Source organism: Rhinolophus hipposideros, assembly GCF_964194185.1.
Source record: "Rhinolophus hipposideros genome assembly, chromosome: 9".
NCBI lineage: Eukaryota > Metazoa > Chordata > Mammalia > Chiroptera > Rhinolophidae > Rhinolophus > Rhinolophus hipposideros.
The window spans coordinates 37,692,258-37,711,126 of record NC_138055.1 but is presented as its reverse complement, the minus strand read 5'-3'; the positions used below and the strand labels follow the sequence as shown (position 1 = coordinate 37,711,126).

Genomic DNA, 18,869 nt, shown 5'->3' with positions numbered 1-18,869 from the left:
GGATGCTGCTAAAGATTCTGCAATGCACCAGACGGCACATACAACAAAATGATTCAGTCCAAAATACCAAATGTTGAAGTTGAGAAGCTGTGCTATTACAAAGTCGATTTGGATATTAGGTTCTAACTCTGAATACAAATTCCTAAAAGGCTTCCCATAAAAACCTCGACAACCTGTTACTCACCTAGTATATTACACACAAAGAACAGAACTTCCCTTTTCTCTACGGACAAATAGAGACAATTCTTCCAGGTGTATTATCCCAGGGGCAAAGGCTCCATGTTTTTAGCTTCCACCTGAGCTGGGAGTTGTGGATAGAGGCAGGTATGATTGTTTCAGGAAAAGCTCCCACAGTAGGGAGGAAAGGATAGTGGAGGAATTTTAGCCCTGGAGGTGTGACAAAGACACTATTGGGAGCCAGAGATGGTGGCAACAGTTGTTCATGGTCAGGGATCATTCCTAAATTAGTGCAAAGAAAACTACAGGAATCCTGTGTTGATCTACTCTTTCCTCTGTACCCTTTTTGCAGTTGACATGGTAAGTGATAAAACTCATCTGATAGAAAATGCCATGGGTTTTAATCTTCTGTCCCTTGACACCTTTAAATTTTGGCCACATGTATTTAACTGCAAAAGTAGAGAGAAAGCCAGAATCTGGTGTTTGTTGCGCTGCATGTCACTTAGATTTAAAAATAACTTTTCTGTGTCTAAGATCAGGATTAAATTTTAATTTGCAAACCCTAGTGTGCATTTGTGATAGGCTTGGTTTGTTAAGTTGTGGACAGCAGGCCCACATTATAAAGGCCCAGACACACACAGCAGCATAATAACCAGCCTCGTGGTGACTGGCAGGCAGATGGCCAGTTCCCGAGGAAGCTCCAACAGATGCAGGTAGGGTCACTGTCCCAACAGCAGCACGTTTGCACAGTAACTGGCCACCAACTGTGGTAGGAAAAACAACAAAAAGAAGTTTTATTTAATTTGCTGCAGACCTCCCTGACTTCCTAGACAAAAATATTCACTTACCAAAAAATACAAAAAAACCCCTCCTGATTGTCTAAAAAGTAGGCCTGTTTGAGGAACTTGACAAAATATAGTCACAATTATTTTCTAAGTAAAAATTATTTGGATGTACATAAAATAGAGGCAGTTCACAGATCTCTAACACTTATGAATAATTCAAATTTAATATGTTTGGATATTTTATTTTAACAAAAAAGATTGATGACTACCAGAAAATGATCAACTTTAATGCCACTCTACATTTTGGCTTCCTTTTGGGTACGCAGTATTTTTAATCGTTTTTTCCTAGTTAAAACATTTTGAATCAGCATTTCCACAATGACTTGATTATAATTAAAGTTTAAGACTAACAAGAGGGTTTTAGTTGCACTCAGAATTTTAAATATATCTCAATGACAATCTACTGCTTTCTAAGAAACCATTAAAATGAATAACTTCATTATTAAAGCAGAAAAATAGCATTGTTAATACTCTTATTCAAGTATTAAAAATAAAAACTTACTAACATCTCAGATCAAGGGGAACTATTTCTGAGCCAAAAGACTATATTTTTATTCTCTCCTCATATGAAACATTTTATTTCTGTTATGAATTAAGAAAAATAATTTATTTTACGAATACTCAACTGAAAATGAGGATTATTTAACCTCGTATTGTTCAAGTATAAAATGTGTTGATTATGTTAAAACTATAACTTCGCATAAGCTATGTCTCAGTAATAAAAATAATTATGATACCTAGAATTCATTACATCCTGTGTGTCAAGCAATGTTCTAAGTGCCTTACATGTATATATCTTATCTATTCTTTTTAAATGTCTCCACATTAAAAGTCTATTTCTACTAATTCTTTCCTTTTGCATGTAAACAATCACACTCTTACTTCTTTTATAGCTGCCTCTGTTTTGATCATTATGCCCTGGCCACTATTACCTAGACCATTGTTCTTACATCTGAAATCTTTTCTTTGCTACCATCTGTTCCCTCTCTTCCTAGAACACTCTTAGGTCCTAATTAAACCTTCCTCTGCATTCTGTTATCCACCCCCCAAACTAATATCCTATCAATCCCCTTCCTTTTAGTATCAAATTTTCCTATGAAACAGTGGCCTAAAACGCCTTCAACTTCTACATCATTCATCTTCTCTTTCAGTATTTGCCACCTTCCTGTTGTTTCCTATGACCTAATTGTTAAATCCAGCGACCTTTTTCTTGCTTCTCATTGCCTTTGGCCCTTCTGTAATTTTGACATTTTTTGATACCTTCACCATCTTTAGATTATTTTCTTCCTTAATTTTGGATCATAATAATCTTCCAGCTTTCTTTTCTTCTCTGGCTTTTAAAAATGTTTTCTCATCTTCTTATCCTATAAACATAAGAATCATCTGAGATTCTTTCCTTGTCTTCATCAAAATACCCTCTATCCATTTCCTCCTTCTGAATGATCAATTTCTTGGTCTAATGGGACCATCATTTCCCAGGTCACCTCTGGCTGGAAGCTTCAGTGTAATATCTAACCCCACATTATCCCTCATGCCCTGAGTCCCATCAGCTCCCGTTCATTCATCCTTCCCATTCCCGTCGTCATTACACTGTTGAGGCTCATAGTACATCAGCCTGAATTGTTGCAACTGCCGCCTAAGTGGTCTTTCCACCTCTGGCCATTCTCTCCTCTTCAATTCACCCACTATGTCACCACTAGACTACTTGTCAGAAATGACTGCTTTGAATATTTCCTTTCCTACCCCCAATTCAAGATTTCTACCGTGCCCCGCTGCCTGCCAAATAAAACCCACTCTCTGAAGCTTCACGGAAAGCTCTCAGCTTTATCTTCCACTTCTCTACATACTGTTTATTTGCTGTTCATCTTATAAGCAAATCTTTTTTCGGCCTCTGGGGCTCTCTGCCATATGGACGGTTTCTCTACTCCTGTCTTACTCCATTGACTATTCAGGGAAAACTTGGAGTCTACATCAGTTAGAAGGACTGATGCTATTAAAGGTTCTCTCCCTATTTTAACCTCTTTGCACTACTTCTGTGGCTTTTATCACTTGTTAATTTATCTTATTATCTAAGTACAGTAAGTCCTCACTTAATGTCATTGATAGGTTCTTGGAACTGTAGCAAAATGACATACAATAAAACCAGTTTTATCATAGGCTAGTTGATATAAACAAGAGTTAAGATCCTATGATATCTCATCAATGTTATAACAAAACAACATTGAAGGAAACAATGTTATTCAAGGGTCTGCAGTACATCTTTTATCTCAAACTATTTTACCGGCTAGATGGTAAACCACCTTGCCCATGTCAAAAGTTCTTCAGTGGTTCTCCACAGCTTTCAGGGTAAAGTGTAAACTCTTCATGTTGGTGTGTGAGTTTCTCCGTAATGTGGTCCCTGCCTGCCACGAATGCACATCCTTCCTGCCACCACAGGACCCTGTGATACTGCACTGCCTTTGTTCTTTCGCTGACCCACCTTTCCTAGAGCAACCTCAGTTTCCTAGGGGCTGTGACACTTTTATCTTTCCACCTGTATTCCTGTCACCTAGCCCAGGGGCTGTTGATTGTAATAAAATGAGGTGGGTGTGGCCTGAGGAAGGCCAGCTGGTTATGTAGGTAGGTTGCCACAAGGTGGCATTTACTTAGGTGAATTTACCATGACTGAGGACTGAACTTTCAGCCTGAAGGCCTGGGAACTTGGCTTAGCATACTGTGAGTGGATCCATGTCACAAAGGTAGACTCTTATTAACCAAGCTCACACACGCTACTGTATAACCTAGAGTGCCTAGGGTTTATAGGCACCAGTTATTATGGAGCATGTTGACTGAACAGTTATGGCATTCACCTGACCTGGGCGTTTTCCCCATTTATATGCCACGCAGAAAGCCAGTTCTCTCCTTATATATTTGCAGCCAATCGATTGTATTTCACAATGGCTAATCACATGAATTGTGTGTGGATTTTATTAGCTCACCTATTAAAGAACAAACAAGCTCATTTCTAAATTCTGGGGGAGAGATGGGAGCAGTTTCCTGTAGCTTCTAGGTACTCGTTAATCTGGCACTTAATAAGTCCTTAGTAAATATTTGTGTGACATGACCAGGTAGTTGCTGATTGAATAAATGAATTCAGATTCTGCCACAAGGTATAACATTGCTTTGATTGCAAGGTTAACTGTTGCAAAGTAACTTATAGACATACTCCATATGACCTCATTACTGGAAAACCATATTTCTCTTTGAAAATTCCTTTAACTCTTCTTGCACATTTCTAGCTATTTTTTTTTCCGCATTCCCAGCCATCACATTAGGACCCACCACAGGTGTCGGGGACCTAAGTGGCATTGCAGACTGAGCCTTCTCACCGATTTCTCTGCCTTCCTTATCTCTTCTGCTGCTCTGACTGTTGCCACCACAAGCCTGACCTCTTCCCTGTTTCTCCTTCCTCTAAAAGCAGTTTTACTTCTTCTACTTTCTAAATCAGAATTGCCTCAGGGCTCACCTCCACGGTAAGTGGTCCAGCTCAGATTGCATTGAGATCTTTAATGCTGCACTTGGTGCTTGCACATCTCTGACTTCAGCCCTCCACCTGAGTGTTTTAAAAATAAATAGCTCTGACCCAGCAATCCCTCTCCTGGGTATCTACCCCAAAAATCTGAAAACATTTATCAATAAAGACACGTGTGCTCCAATGTTCATTGCAGCTTTATTTACAGTAGTGAAGACATGGAAACAACCAAAATGTCCTTCGATAGATGAATGGATAAAGAAGTTACGGTATATATACACAATGGAATACTATTCTGCCATAAGAAAAGATGAAATAATGCCATTTGCGACAACATGGATGGATCTTGAGATTATAATGCTAAGCAAAATAAGTCAGACAGAAAGAGCAGAGAACCATATGATTTCACTGATATGTGGTATATAAACCAAAAACAACAAGAGAACAAGACAAACAAATGAAGAAACAAAAACTCATAGACAGACAATAGTTTAGTGGCTACCAGAGGGTAAGGGGTGAGGGTGGTGGTAGATGAGGGTAAGGGGGATCAAATATATGGTGATGGAAGAACTGACTCTGGGTGGTGAACACACAATGGGATTTATAGATGATGTAATACAGAATTGTACACCTGAAATCTATGTAACTTTACTAACAATTGTCACCCCAGTAAACTTTAATTTAAAAAAAAAGAAAAGAAATAGCTCTGAATACAGGGAAAATAGTGAGATCCCTCATCTGAGTGACGTTAAAATAAAGTCCATTCACAAGAGGAAAATTAGCCTTTTGTAACAAAGTACCAAACAGGCTGTTGGTCGTGGATCACAGACAGAATTAGGATGACTGATGTTTTTCCTTTGGTTGTTTTTATGCTCATGCCTGCCCAGGCAGACTGTGGCTGCACAATTCCAAAATTCAGTGCCACTAGTCCTTTAACTTTGTAACAAGAAAAATACATTCCTGCTTATTTATCAATAATAGGAAATCCTGATTCCAATATCCAATTTAGTATGAACTTTTCGCTATTTTAAATGACTGGGAAAGTATCACCAACTTTGGTAACTTTACCATTAAACAAAATAAGAATAGGAATTTTTCTGTCACATTATATCTTTTTCTCCCCATTTCCCAGTAAATATTTTCCTGTAAGTGCATTTGCATAAAATAAATTGTTCACATGAAGTAAATTGTTCACATAAATACATGTGCCTCTTATCCGTAGCTCCATGCTAGTCATTAAGAAAGTTTAGACACAGCCCAAATCATAAAATGATATCTGCCCTTCTTTTTAAGCATCTATGTGTATGGCAATCTCTGTGCAGTGTTTTACATATATTAAAAGTAATCCTCTGAAGGGTTTAATCCCTAAACTAGCCTCCCATTTTACACTTGAGGATATTGAGGTTAAAGAACTTGCCCAATAGCAATACTAGCACAGAGTAGAATTTGAAACCAGGTTCTCCTCAACTCCCTAATCACTGACTTTTGGAATTGGTATTTGTATACCTTTTGTGCAACTTCTGGGTTGGAACCCACTGTGTCAGAATGCATTTAGCATGATGACAGTGTGTCAGTCATGGGCGGCCCCGTATAAAATAAGTGTTATGGGACTTCAAAAAATTGTGTCATGGCACGGCTATAGAGAATTAGATCTTTGGAAGTAGAAAATTCTGAGTGTATTTTCGAAACACGAGTTTGCTGCATTGTTTAATGTGTCTGTTTTATAGCTGATGAAGAGTATGAAGATGGAATTGAAAGGACATGTGACACTCTCCTTATGTGCATTGTCACCGTCCTGAATCAGGGCCTCAGGAACGGAGGCGGCGTGGGAGACGTGCTGAGAAGGCCATCCAAAGATGTAAGCTGCAAGCACATAATCATTTTGTTAAAGCATTTCTTAGTAACATTTACAACATGGTTTTGGTTTTCAGGGTACTATATTGTTTCATTTGCTTTAAAAATATAATGGGGGCCATTAAAACCAATTAATTGTATGCTAGGATTACATAGAAATAGCTAATGTACTAAAAATCTATGTTGTCAGTAGGATTATAAAATTGTTCCAAGTTTGAACTGTGTATTGTATTACAGCAACAAAATCATGACTACAAACTTTACAGAGGCGTTGAGTGTTACATAAAAAAAAAACAACAGAAACTAAGCTGCCTCTTGTCTATCAGATTTCTGAGGCATGAAGATTTACTCTTTGCCTCTGAACACGAATAGGCTCCATATTTATCCATGATGAATATACAATTTAAACAAATTCTAACAGGATTTCATATATTAAAATAGCAAGGCTGAGAAATTTCTCATTAGCTGCGAAATCTCAAGTGCTTGGCTGGGAGCTTGAAAAAGCTCAGGTCTCAAACAGGCTAGTTATATCATGTTGTCCATTTATCTAATGTTTCCTCATCTATGAAACAGCTGGATTACATGATCACTAATGTGTGTTTAATACTGTTCATCAAGTAAAAATAGCTTGAGCTGCATGTACTTGACCCTCCCTATAAGGCCAAGAACAAAACCTGCTCGAGATATTGGCAAATCTTTAGGTCCTCTTCAACGCCCTAATCACTGACTTTTGCAATTGGTATTTGTATACCTTTTGTGCAACTTCTGGGGTGGAACCCATTGTAGCAAAATGCATTTAGCATAAATGACATAGTAAAGGGATTTTTAATAAAAGGTAAGTCTGTCCTTTGCAGGGGTGGGAATGGGGGGGAGTATAAGTCTTAGAGGATGGAAGGGGTTCTGGGAACAGTTTGTGAAGCTTTTTTCATGACACCTAGAGATAGAAAGTAGGTCTTTTTCCAACTCGGAATGCTATTTACATTCATTTAGCAAACATTTATTGAATATATTCTCTATGCTAGAAATTATACTAAATCACCATGCCTGGAAAATATGTCTGTGTGTGTGTGTGTGTGTGTGTGTGTGTGTGTATATATATTTTTTAAATTTAATTTTTATTTCAGGAGCCTCTGTTTGCTGCCCGAGTGGTGTACGACCTTCTTTTTTATTTCATTGTTATCATTATTGTTCTTAACTTGATTTTTGGGGTCATCATTGATACTTTTGCTGATCTCAGAAGTGAAAAACAGAAAAAAGAAGAAATTCTAAAGACAACCTGCTTCATCTGTGGTAAGTGTTCTCAAAATACTCAAATAGATGAAGAAACTGCCTAGGAGAAAGGAGGGGCTAGAATGGTGTTTATTTGTCATGTTTTGGGAAAAATTATTTCAAAATGAAAGCTGGACAAAATTCAGATTATGTAATTGAGTATTGGACTGGGGTTCTCTGTTCCATAAATAGATAGAAGATTTACATCTCAAATCTTATTATTTCTACAATTTGTAGGATGCTCTGAGTATACAATGTTTTGCACAATGCCAAAGGGTTCCATCGACTGGCAAACAGATTTTTCATCACAGTGCCATATTGATTAAACAACAGAATGAATTTTATTTTATTTTGTTAGATTATGAATCCATAGACGATTTTTCTAGCAACTTGAACTTTTACTCACTGACATCATGTTTTGGATTCTGAACTGCGCTTTCTCTCCATTTCTTAAAAAATATATTTATTTTTCATTAGTTTCAGGTATACAAAATACCAATATATATAAAATTATAGGTCACATACAATATTACTCTGCTTCAGGTGTATAACACAGTGGCCAGGCATCTACACAGTCTATGAAGTAGTCCCCCTGTTAAGTCCAGTGCCCATCTGGCACCTTACACAATCTTTACAACATTGTTGATTATATTCCCCATACTGTATTTCATATCCCCGTGACTATATTGTGTCTACTAATTTGCACTTTCTAATCCCTTCACCTTCTCCCTGCCCCTCCCCTCTTCCATCTAGCAAAACAGAAATAGATTCAGAGATATAGAAAAAAAAATTGTTGGTTGCTAAATGCTTTCTCTCCATTTTTAATCTCTGTCTCTGTCTCTCTCTCTGTCTCTCTGTCTCTCTGTCTCTCTCTCTCTCTCTCCCCCCCCCCCCCGCACCCCCACATTCCCTCCCTCTCCCAGAATCCCTTCCTCCCTGCCTCTCTCTCACCACACTGTCCTCCTCTCTCCCATCATTAACTCTCTCAGGCCCAGCCTTTTCTTTGTCTTCATCATTCCTTTGGCTCTACCCTCTTCTCCATATACCTCAGCCCTTTCTGGCTTTAGTTGTCTCCGTAGCTGGCCTAGTCACCGTAGAATCTTCCCCCTCCTTGAATAATCACCAACTCCACATAACACTCACCATCCTTTTTTGTTTGTTTGTTTTCTATGTTGGGCTGAAGAATCTTTTGATAAAAGTCACAAAACAAGCATAAAGGCTTTACTACAACATTATTCTGTATAACTTAAAAAGTCCAATTGCGTAATTGGTTCACCTTTTGTAAACTGTATCATTCCCTTGATGACTCTTCCAAGTCTTTCCAAGATTCCTCCAACAGTCAGAGGTGTTCCACATGGTCACCTGTAATAATGAGTTATATTCTGAGGAAGCAAATTAGTCATGCCCTTCTTCCGGGTATTAACAATCTGTTGTGGAATTCCAATACAATAAATATCATTGCTATCTAATGTGTTAAGGGAAATAATAGAGAAATTCATGGTTGTTACACCTCTTCCGGTTGTGGTAGGGGACAGACAAGAAAGGATCGGGAAAGGCTTCTTGGAAGAGATGGTGATGGAGCTTCCAAAGATGGAAGCGAGATGGCCACATCAAAGTGGGTAGCAGCATAATGGCCAGCATAAGGAAAGGCACAGAGGGAAGAACAGAACAATGAAAGTCTTCCGTTATTAGAAGCAGCTCAGTGTTGCTGGTGTTTAAATTTCAGAGCAGGGCATACAAAAAGAAGAGATTGGCCAGATCATATGTGGCCTTTTATATTACAAAGTTTGGACTCCATCCTCTAGACTTACAGAGCATTGTCAATCATTAAAGAATTTAAGTACAGGAGGACCGGGTCTATTTTTTTTTTAGAGCCCTGTGGTGTCTATGGGAGGTCATTCATTAGGGGACAGTGCTCAACATAGAGTAACCAGGTAGGACGTTATTGCCATACTCCAAGTGAAAGTAATGAAACCTTGATTCAGGAAAGTTAGTGGTGGCAGTATTAAGAATAGAGGACAGAGTCAAGAATTCTTTAGGAGATAGAATTTTTAATTCTCAGTGGTTTGGAATGAATATGAAAAAGCTGGGGTATCTGGGTAGATGATAGTACCAACAGTTGAGTTTGAGCATAGAAGAGGAGAAATCATTTTTGTGGGAATATGCTGAATTTAGCTTTGGGAATGCTGGGATTGAGTTATGTACAGAACACCCCAGTGAGATACATTCAGCACAGAGGTCCACATATGAGTCTGAGCCCAGAGAATATGTCTGCACCGGAGACAGTAATGGGAATCCTCGGCCTGTACGTGGTAGAAAAAACTGGAGTGCGGAGAAAGATTTCTGAGTGAGAAAAAAAGAATATGGAGTTCAAGTAGAAAACATCCTTTAATTCTGAAAAGTTAAAAGATAAAAAGGATCGCACATAAAAAAATTAAAAAAACAACTCATCAAGTCCAAGTCGTGTGAGAAGAACCAGGAATGTGTGGCATGTGGAAATGAGGGGAGAAAACAGCTTGGGAAGAAAGGAATTGATTATCAACTATGTCAAAGCAGAGAAGGCCAGTAACATATGAACTGATGTAGAGCCTTTGGATTTCTCATTTAGGAGGTTTTGGTGACTTTAGGTAGAGCAGTTTCCATGAACATGAGGGCAGATACCAGATGGCACAATGCTGGGGAGGGACTTGCTGGGAGGAAATTGAGGCAGAAAGAAGAGTGTTCTCTTCACATGTCTAGATTAGATGGAGGAAAGCGAGACTGAGATGGAGCCAAGGAAGATGCTGTACAATAATTTGGGGATTTGAGGATGAGAACCATTGTATAGAAGGGTGAGTCCCACAAAGGAACAAAGATGCTGCTCTTGAAAATCTTTCTGTGTGTCTCATGGTCTTGCTTTTACACGGCTTCCCCTAAGCCCTTTTCTTCATGAGCATAATAGTTATTATATCAGCACAGTACTTACGAAAAATGGGGTTTTGGGAAGAATCTATCAATAGATGTGAGCCTCATTCTAAGACATGTCCTGTTTCCCATATTCTAACAACAAAAAACATGAACAATAAAATAAGCCCATCACTTAAATACTATTCCTGCTCCTCTAAGCTTTCCCTTCATTGTCAAAATTTTCTTTAGCTTTACATAGTTATTAAAAAGCCTTTAACCTACAAATTCCTTAAAATATCACAATAACCTTCATCACCAAGTTGAAATGTTTTTCTCACATCTCATCATTAATTTCCTGCTGACCTTTTCTTCTACCTTGAATTGCACATTCTTTGGTTCCATCACAAGATCCTGTTTTTTTTCTCCCAACCTCTAAATAAGAGGTTCTGATTTTATCATTGACTTCTTGTCTCTTCTCTCTGTCCTCTTCTTTAATATCACTTTAATGCAGATTATTGCCAAATATGTAACCACAGCTCCAAAACTTTGTTTTCAGTTGTTGACTGACATTTAGAAGGGTATGACTTCCTGGCAGCCGAATTTACCATGTGTAAAAACCAGTACATCATGTCTTTCCATCTCCTTCCTTTAACCCAGCAACTTATCCTGATTTCCATATTGCAATGAATGGTATCCCATTATGTCTTCAGTTATCTGGACTGGGAACTTCATCATTTTTGGCATCTCCTTTTTCCTTTTCCAGGTGCATAGTTACCTTGGGCTAATGAATCTTCTTTCCCAATCTTCCTTCCACATATTCCCATAGCCACACCTTGGTTTTTCAGGCTCACTCTGGCTCACCCCCAAATGGCCTGTTCAGTGGTGCCAGACTTATTTTTCTATTTTGAGTTCATTATTTCTTTCCCCAAAGACTGTCAATAGCATTGTAGTCTTTAACTCTAAAATTCTAATTTTTCTGGTATGTAAGGTACCCCACAATTGGGCCCCTTTTTTTTTGCCTTTCTTCTCACCCGCTGTTCTCCCATTTATAGCTCAAGTTCTAGTCCAACTTCATTAGTAATCTTTAACTTTCCATGTGGCCTCAGCTATGGTATTTCTGTTTGGAATGTCCAAAATCCTAAGTTGTAGAACTCTTGTCCTCACTCTGAGACCCACATTTAATGCCATTATTCCATGAAGGCTTCTCTGATCTCACTAACCAGAAGCAAACATATCTGCTCCTAAATTCTTCACGTCACACTTAGCTGTATGGTACTGTACATTTTTTGGTTGTCTTATCTCCTCTGTTGGATATTATGCATTGTCATATTGTAGAAAGTGCATGAACTTTATAGTCAAATAGACAGAGGCCTACACTGGTTCCACAGCCTGGCTGTGTGATGTTGGCCAAGTTTCCTTTTATCTTGAATTATTGTTCCCTCATCTGGAAAATGGAGACTATAATGCCCTGTTTTGGGATTGTTGTGAGTATAAATGAGATCGTGTATGTCAGAATCCCTAGCTCAAAGCTTAGCTGAGAGTAAGCACTTAGACATGTTAATTTCTCTTCTTTAAGAGATCTGGACCCACATTGAATCCATATTTATGCTTTCATAGTATGTATTGGAAATAATTCATAAATATTTGCTTAATGAATTACTATCCAATTAGTCAGCTCCCAATTAACGTTGTTTCTATACTTAAGGAGCTTATAACCTGTGGAAGGAAGATAAGTGAGTACTAAATTGATATATACTGCAGACAAAAAACCTAGTTGCACTAATTCCAAGTTATTCCCAATTTTGTCACGTGCAGGGGATTGCTTCTATGGCGTACACATGCCCACAGGGATCTAGGGAGATACATCAGGAGGTACAAGGAGATGTTAGATCCACGTGGTCTCTTTCAGAAGCTTCACGTTTATTCAAAAATTTGAGAGGCCATTTAGGTAATTTAACCTAAGTATACATTTAAATGGTATTTTTTAAATACTAGTATTTTTATATTAGAGTAAATAGTATGGTGTAAAGTAGAACAAATATAGTGTGAACATTTAAAATCAAATAGAAACATTTTTAAATATTGAAAAGTGGTCCAGGTACTTTTAGCTGCTAATTCCTGTGATCTCAGTAGCATAAGGGGTCTTTACTCTCGGCCCTCAAAGGACTTTCAGCAGAAACATGTGAGAAGTGTTATGATAACATATATGTAGATATGCATTTATTCCTGGGAATCACCATTATAAGATCTAATATACACCATAAATATTATAATACCTTAATTACAATAATGATTTAAACACTTGGGACATTTGAGGATTATACTAGCAGGCTATAAAATAGATAATTATGATTAATCCAGAAATAGTTCTTGAAAGAGTTGGGTGTTACTTTGTGATCCAAAGAGGGATCAAGTATAAATAGCAGAGGAGAGTCTCCACAGTAGGAGAAAATTGGCTCCAGGAGAGTACCAGGTGACACCCGGAGTGGCAACAGAGGAGGTAGATACTGTGACAGGCGATGAGAGCAGATGGGACTTTTCTAAGATTGAAGGCGATGACCAGATGTTTGAGAGTTATGACTCAGAAAACAATTGCTAGTAATCCAGAAGGCAGTCAGGATAGGGCGATAATGAGCAGATGACAGAGCTAAAGCAGTAAACACAGAAAATGAATTGGCTCTGGTATCCACAATAATTACTAATTTTGAATCAGTAGAGGCCGAAAATCCAGCGAAAAGGAGCTGTCAACAGACCAGGAGAGACAAAATAATAAAACGGACAAAGGATTTGATGATGTCAGAATTCCTATCATAAGGATAGTCAGGCTAGAATTAAAGATCTTTCTAGATGAGTTAACAGGAGATAAAGGCTATATTGTGTGAGAGAGGGGCCATATATGTTTCTCTCTTAGTATATTAGTCCCTTACTGTCTATACTTACACATTAATGTCGTTCATTCATTTACTTGGTCAATAATTACTTATTGAGCATCTACTGTGTGCCAGGGGATTGCAGTGAATGACAATAGACAAAAAGCACTGCCATTGTGAAGCTTATTTTCCCACATAGTAGAATGTCAAATGATGACAAGGGCTATGGAGAAAAATAGAGCAGAGATGAGGGATGAAAATGCCTGGGTGACAGGTGGGTGTGTACCCTTACCTTAGTCATGCTGTGTGGGAAATACAGCATAACTATAGTCTTCTTGGTTTGCCTGAAAAGTTTGTATTAAGCACACAAAGCTCCTCTTTTTTTTTTTTTCCAAAGGAATGAGGTGATTGCCATCTGACTTCTTTTTTTTTTTTAAGATTTTATTGGGGAAGGGGAACAGGACTTTATTGGGGAACAGTGTGCACTTCCAGGCCTTTCTTCCAAGTCAAGTTGTTGTCCTTTCAGTCTTAGTTGTGGAGGGCGCAGCTCAGCTCCAGGTCCAGTTGCCATTTCTAGTTGCAGGGGGCACAGCCCACCATCCCCTGCAGGACTCGAGGAATCGAACTGGGAACCTTGTGGTTGAGAGCCCACTGGCCCATGTGGGAATCGAACCAGCAGCCTTTGGAGTCAGGAGCATGGAGCTCTAACTACCTGAGCCACCAGGCCGGCCCCCAAAGCTCCTCTTATGATTACTTTCTTTCTCTCCTGGTCATCTCATATGGTATCCTGGCTTTTGTTGTTTGTCTTATGTCATTTATCCTTGAACTACTATATTTACATTTTGAACTCTCCTTTGGAAGTTCCAGCTTCCTGCCTAACATCCCAAATTGGTTGTTCTGTAGTCATCTTAAACTCAACACATCCCAAGTCAAATGAATCCTCCCTGCAAAATCTCTTTTCTCTCTTCTTTTTCTTTCTGTTGCTGTACTGGTACCACCTGAAACTCAGTCATTCAAGTCAGAAAATTCAGTCACTCTTGATTCCTCCTAAATCAATACCTCTAACTGGATGTCAAGCCTTCTTAAATTTTCATTCCAAATGCCTCTTCAACCTCTCTTCTTCATTTATTCAACTATTCTGCCAACATTAGTTGAATGCGTGCTGTTTTCCAGCTACTCTGCCAGGTGCTGGTAATACAAAAATAAAGCAGACAGTCAAGTAGTACAGACTAAGATAGAAATAGACAATTTTTCATAGCAAAGTGTTGTGGACACACAGAGAGAGCATCAGCTAACTGGTTGTGTCTGTGGGAGTCAGTGGTGGCGGTGGTGATTGAGCTGGGTCTTGAAGAAGGAATACCTGGAAGGCAGGAAAGAGACTTGATGGAGGCATAGAGTTTTCAAAGGATTTGGTGTGTTTGGAGAATGATGAGAATGTCAGAGTGACTACTAGAAGGGGATTGTCAGAGCATTAAGTCTGAGGATGATTTCAAGTTCCTTGGTTGACAGAGACTTCATTATCAGAGATGAATAGGAAGGGCTAAAGAAACACATTTTTGATGAGTTGGGTTTGACAAGCCCGTAAGCTAACCAGGAGAATTTATCCAGAAGGCAGCTGGAAATAGAAACTGAAGTTGAGAAGAAAGGTCAGTAGTTGGGATACAGATTGAGAAATCATCAGCGTGATGATGGTGGAAACCAGGGCAACGGACAATACAGCTTAGAGAGCAAGAGCCAATGAAGATGAAAGATAACCACTTCTCCTCTTTTACGTTTGTTCAACATTGCTACCACCCTGGATTCAGCCTCAGCCTCTTCTCCCACAATCTTTCTCTGTCTGAAAGGATTCAGACACAGGAAGTTACTGAAAGCACAGCTCTGAATATGCTAGTTGCCACTCAAAAGTCTTCAGAATAAAGTGCAGACTCCTAGCTTTGCATTTAAAGCTCCTTATGGTTTGTGCCAGATGTACCATTTTATCATTTCCAAGTGTCCCCATCTAGCCACACCAGAGGAATTGACACTCCCCAAAAGAGGTCATCTACTTTGCTCTCTAGCTTTGCTTTGATCTCTAGCTTTGCTATGCCATTTCCTCTGTCCAGACAGCAAAACAGCATAGTTTTGGTATCAGAAATATTTTTATTTAAATACTAACGTACCTTTCTACTAACTAGAGATGTTAACTTCAGCACTTAATTGAATCCCTCTGAATCTGTTTCCTTACATGCTAAAAGGTCAGATTAAATTGCTGCAATTATCATAGAGTATTTAGATATTCTTTATGGTTATCAGCATATATATGTGCTCAATAAAAATTGAATATCTTTTATTACCAGTCATCTCTTTTCCACCTGCCATAATCATGTTTCAAGGCCAGACAATCAAAGCTTTATGCCTCTTTGAAATCATCTAAAATGTACTTAGTCAAATGTACTGTTTTGAAACCTTTTCAAATATATTAATATCTAGTCAGAATTCATTTTGCCCTGCTCTATGCTTCCTTGGCAGTTTATATCACTTCAAAATGTCTGTTATCTGTTTCCTCTACCATATTATGGATTAATTGATAATAGACATTATTTTTATAGCTCTATGTACATTGTAACAGGTAGATAATTGTTTGAATTGAATTCTGAGAAAATCTACTTCACCACTTTCTCTTTTTGTGGGATAATAGCTCTTTTGAGATATAATTTATATACCTTACAACTCACCCACATAAAGTGTACAAATCAATGGTTTTTTGTATATTAAGAGTTATGCATCTATCATCACAATCAATTTTAAAACATTTTCATTACCCCCAAAAGAAACGTCATGCCCTTTAGCTATCACCCCTCGCCCCAACCTTGTATCCTCCTGAGCCCAAGGGAATCATTGATCTATCTTCTGCCTCTATAGAATTGCCAATTCAGGACATTTCATATAAATAAAATCATATAATATGTGGTCTTCTTTGACTTGCTTCTTTCACTTAATACGATGTTTTCAAGGTTCATGTTGTAGCATGCATCAGTACTTCATTTCTTTTAATGTAGAAAAATATCCATTGTATATTATATACCATATTTTGTTTACCCTTTTATCAGTGATGGACATTTGGATTGTTTCTACTTTCTGGCTATTATGAATAAAGCTACTAAGAACAATTTATGTCCAAGTTTTTATGTGGACATATGTTTCTCTTTCTCTCTCTCTCTCTCTCTCTCTCTCTCTCTCTCTCTCTGTCTCTCTCTCTCTCTCTCTCTCTGTATCTCTCTGTATCTCCCTGTCTCTCTCTGTCTGTCTCTGTCTGTCTCAGTGTGTGTGTGTGTGTGTGTGTGTGTGTGTGTGTGTGTGTGTGTATTTTTTTCCAGAAGTCGAGTTGCTGTGTCATATGGTAACTCTATGTTTAACATTTTGCGGAACTGCCAAACTTTTCCAAAGCAGCTGCACAATTTTACATTTCCACCAGTAGTGTGTGAGGATTCTAATTTATCCACGTCATCATCATCATCAACAGTTACTATTATCTGTTTATAATTATAGCCATCGTAGTGGGACAATATTTGTTTATTTATTTATTTATTTATTTTTAAATTTATTGGGGTGAACATTGTTAGTGAAATTACATAGATTTCAGGTGTACAATTCTGTATTACATCATCTATAAATCGCATTGTGTGTTCACCACCCAGAGTCAGTTCTCCTTCCATCACCATATATTTGATCCCCCTTACCCTCATTTCCCTCCCCCCACCTCCTTACCCTCTGGTAACCACTAAACTATTGTCTGTGTCTATGAGTTCTTATTTCTCATTTGTTTGTCTTCTTGTTTTGTTGTTTTTGGTTTATATACCACATATCAGTGAAATCATAGGGTTCTCTGCTTTTTCTGTCTGACTTATTTCGCTTAGCATCATACTCTCAAGATCCATCCATGTTGTCACAAATGTTCCTATATCATCTTTTCTTACCGTTGAATAGTATTCCATTGTGTATAGATACCACAACTTCTTTATCCATTCATCTATCAAAGGACATTTTGGTTGTTTCCATGTCTTGGCCACCGTAAACAAAGCTGCAATGAACATTGGAGCACACATGTCTTTATGTATAAATGTTTTCAGATTTTTTGGGTAGATACCCAGGAGAGGGATTGCTGGGTCATATGGTAATTCTATTCGTAATTTTTTGAGGAACCTCCACACTGCCTTCCATAGAGGCTGCACCAGTCTGCATTCAGTGGGACAATATTTTATGAGTGAAATATTCTTAAGGCATTGAATCAATATTTTATTCAGTGCCGACTAGGTACCAGGCACAATTCTAAGCTATTGAGACCATTGGTGAATAACAGAGACAGACATATCTGACTGTGGACATGCAATAAATGATAAACCTAGTAAGTTCCTGGATGAAATGACGTTCCTTTCTTCTGTGCTGATTAGCAGGGCGGAGTTTTCTTGCACAGTCATTTTTATCTCTCTACTTTAGACTTGTGGTCCAGTTTGATTTAACACTGTTGACATGAATATGTTCAGTCTGTTAGGAGGTGATTAAGCTCTATAGGAAAAAGGAGGGAAAGGGAAAGAATGATGGAGAGTGTCAGCAAAAGGGAAGGAACAGGTTGTAGGATTAAATGAGGTGCTTAAGTTAAGCCACATTGAGAAGGTGAGATTTGAGCAAAAACATGAAGGTGAGTGAATCAAAGCGACACCAAAGAAGAGAAGAGAGTTGTGGGCAGAGGAAACGGCCAGTCCAAAGGCTCTGACGCAGGAACCTGTGTGCCACGGACAGCAAGGAGGCCGGTGTGGCTGGATGAGAGTGAGCAAGGGAGAGGGTAGTACATGAGGTTAGAGAGGCTCTCAGGCCCATTCACTTAGGGGTTAGCAAATAGATATTGCATGGGACATACTGATACTCGACAATTATTTATCTGAAATTCAAACTTAATGGTGCAACTTGTATTGTACCTGGCAACCCTATTGTAGGCCATTTTAAGGATTTTGACCTTTAAGGAGGTGAGGAACCACTGTAGGATTCGGAAAAGGGGAGAGACACCATCTCCCTTAGCTTTTTGAAGGATCACTCTGACTGCAGTGTTGAGAATAGGCTGCAGGAAGTAATGTGGAAACAGGGAAGTCTGGGAAGCTATTGCACTAAACCCAGATGAAGGATGATAATGGGCACTAAACCCAGATGAAGGATGGTAATGGCTCAGACCAGAGTGGAAGAAGGGGAGGTGGTGAGAAGTGATCAGATTCTGCATATATGCTGAAGGTAGAGCCAAAAGAATTCCAACATGGATTAATGTGGTGAGGGGGGGGAGGGGGAGAGAGAGAGAGAGAGAGAGAGAGAGAGAGAGAGAGAGAGAGAGAGAGAGAGAGACGTTTCAAGGATGGCTCCTAGACTTTTGGCTTGAACAACTGAAATAGTGGTGTTGCCATGGAATGAAAAGAGGACTGTGGGTGGAGC

General features: G+C 38.6%; 1 protein-coding gene across 4 annotated transcripts in view; it reads left to right on the top strand.

Annotated features, from left to right (window-relative positions):
• The window catches only part of ITPR2 (inositol 1,4,5-trisphosphate receptor type 2), a 438,931-nt gene that overhangs the window by 379,529 nt on the left and 40,533 nt on the right, over positions 1–18,869 (top strand). For all 4 annotated transcript variants that reach the window (XM_081060952.1, XM_081060953.1, XM_081060954.1 and 1 more), the window contains 2 exons: positions 6,261–6,391; positions 7,512–7,677. In XM_081060952.1, coding sequence (XP_080917078.1) covers positions 6,261–6,391; positions 7,512–7,677 — 297 coding nt within the window. The remainder of the gene's footprint in view (positions 1–6,260; positions 6,392–7,511; positions 7,678–18,869) is intronic.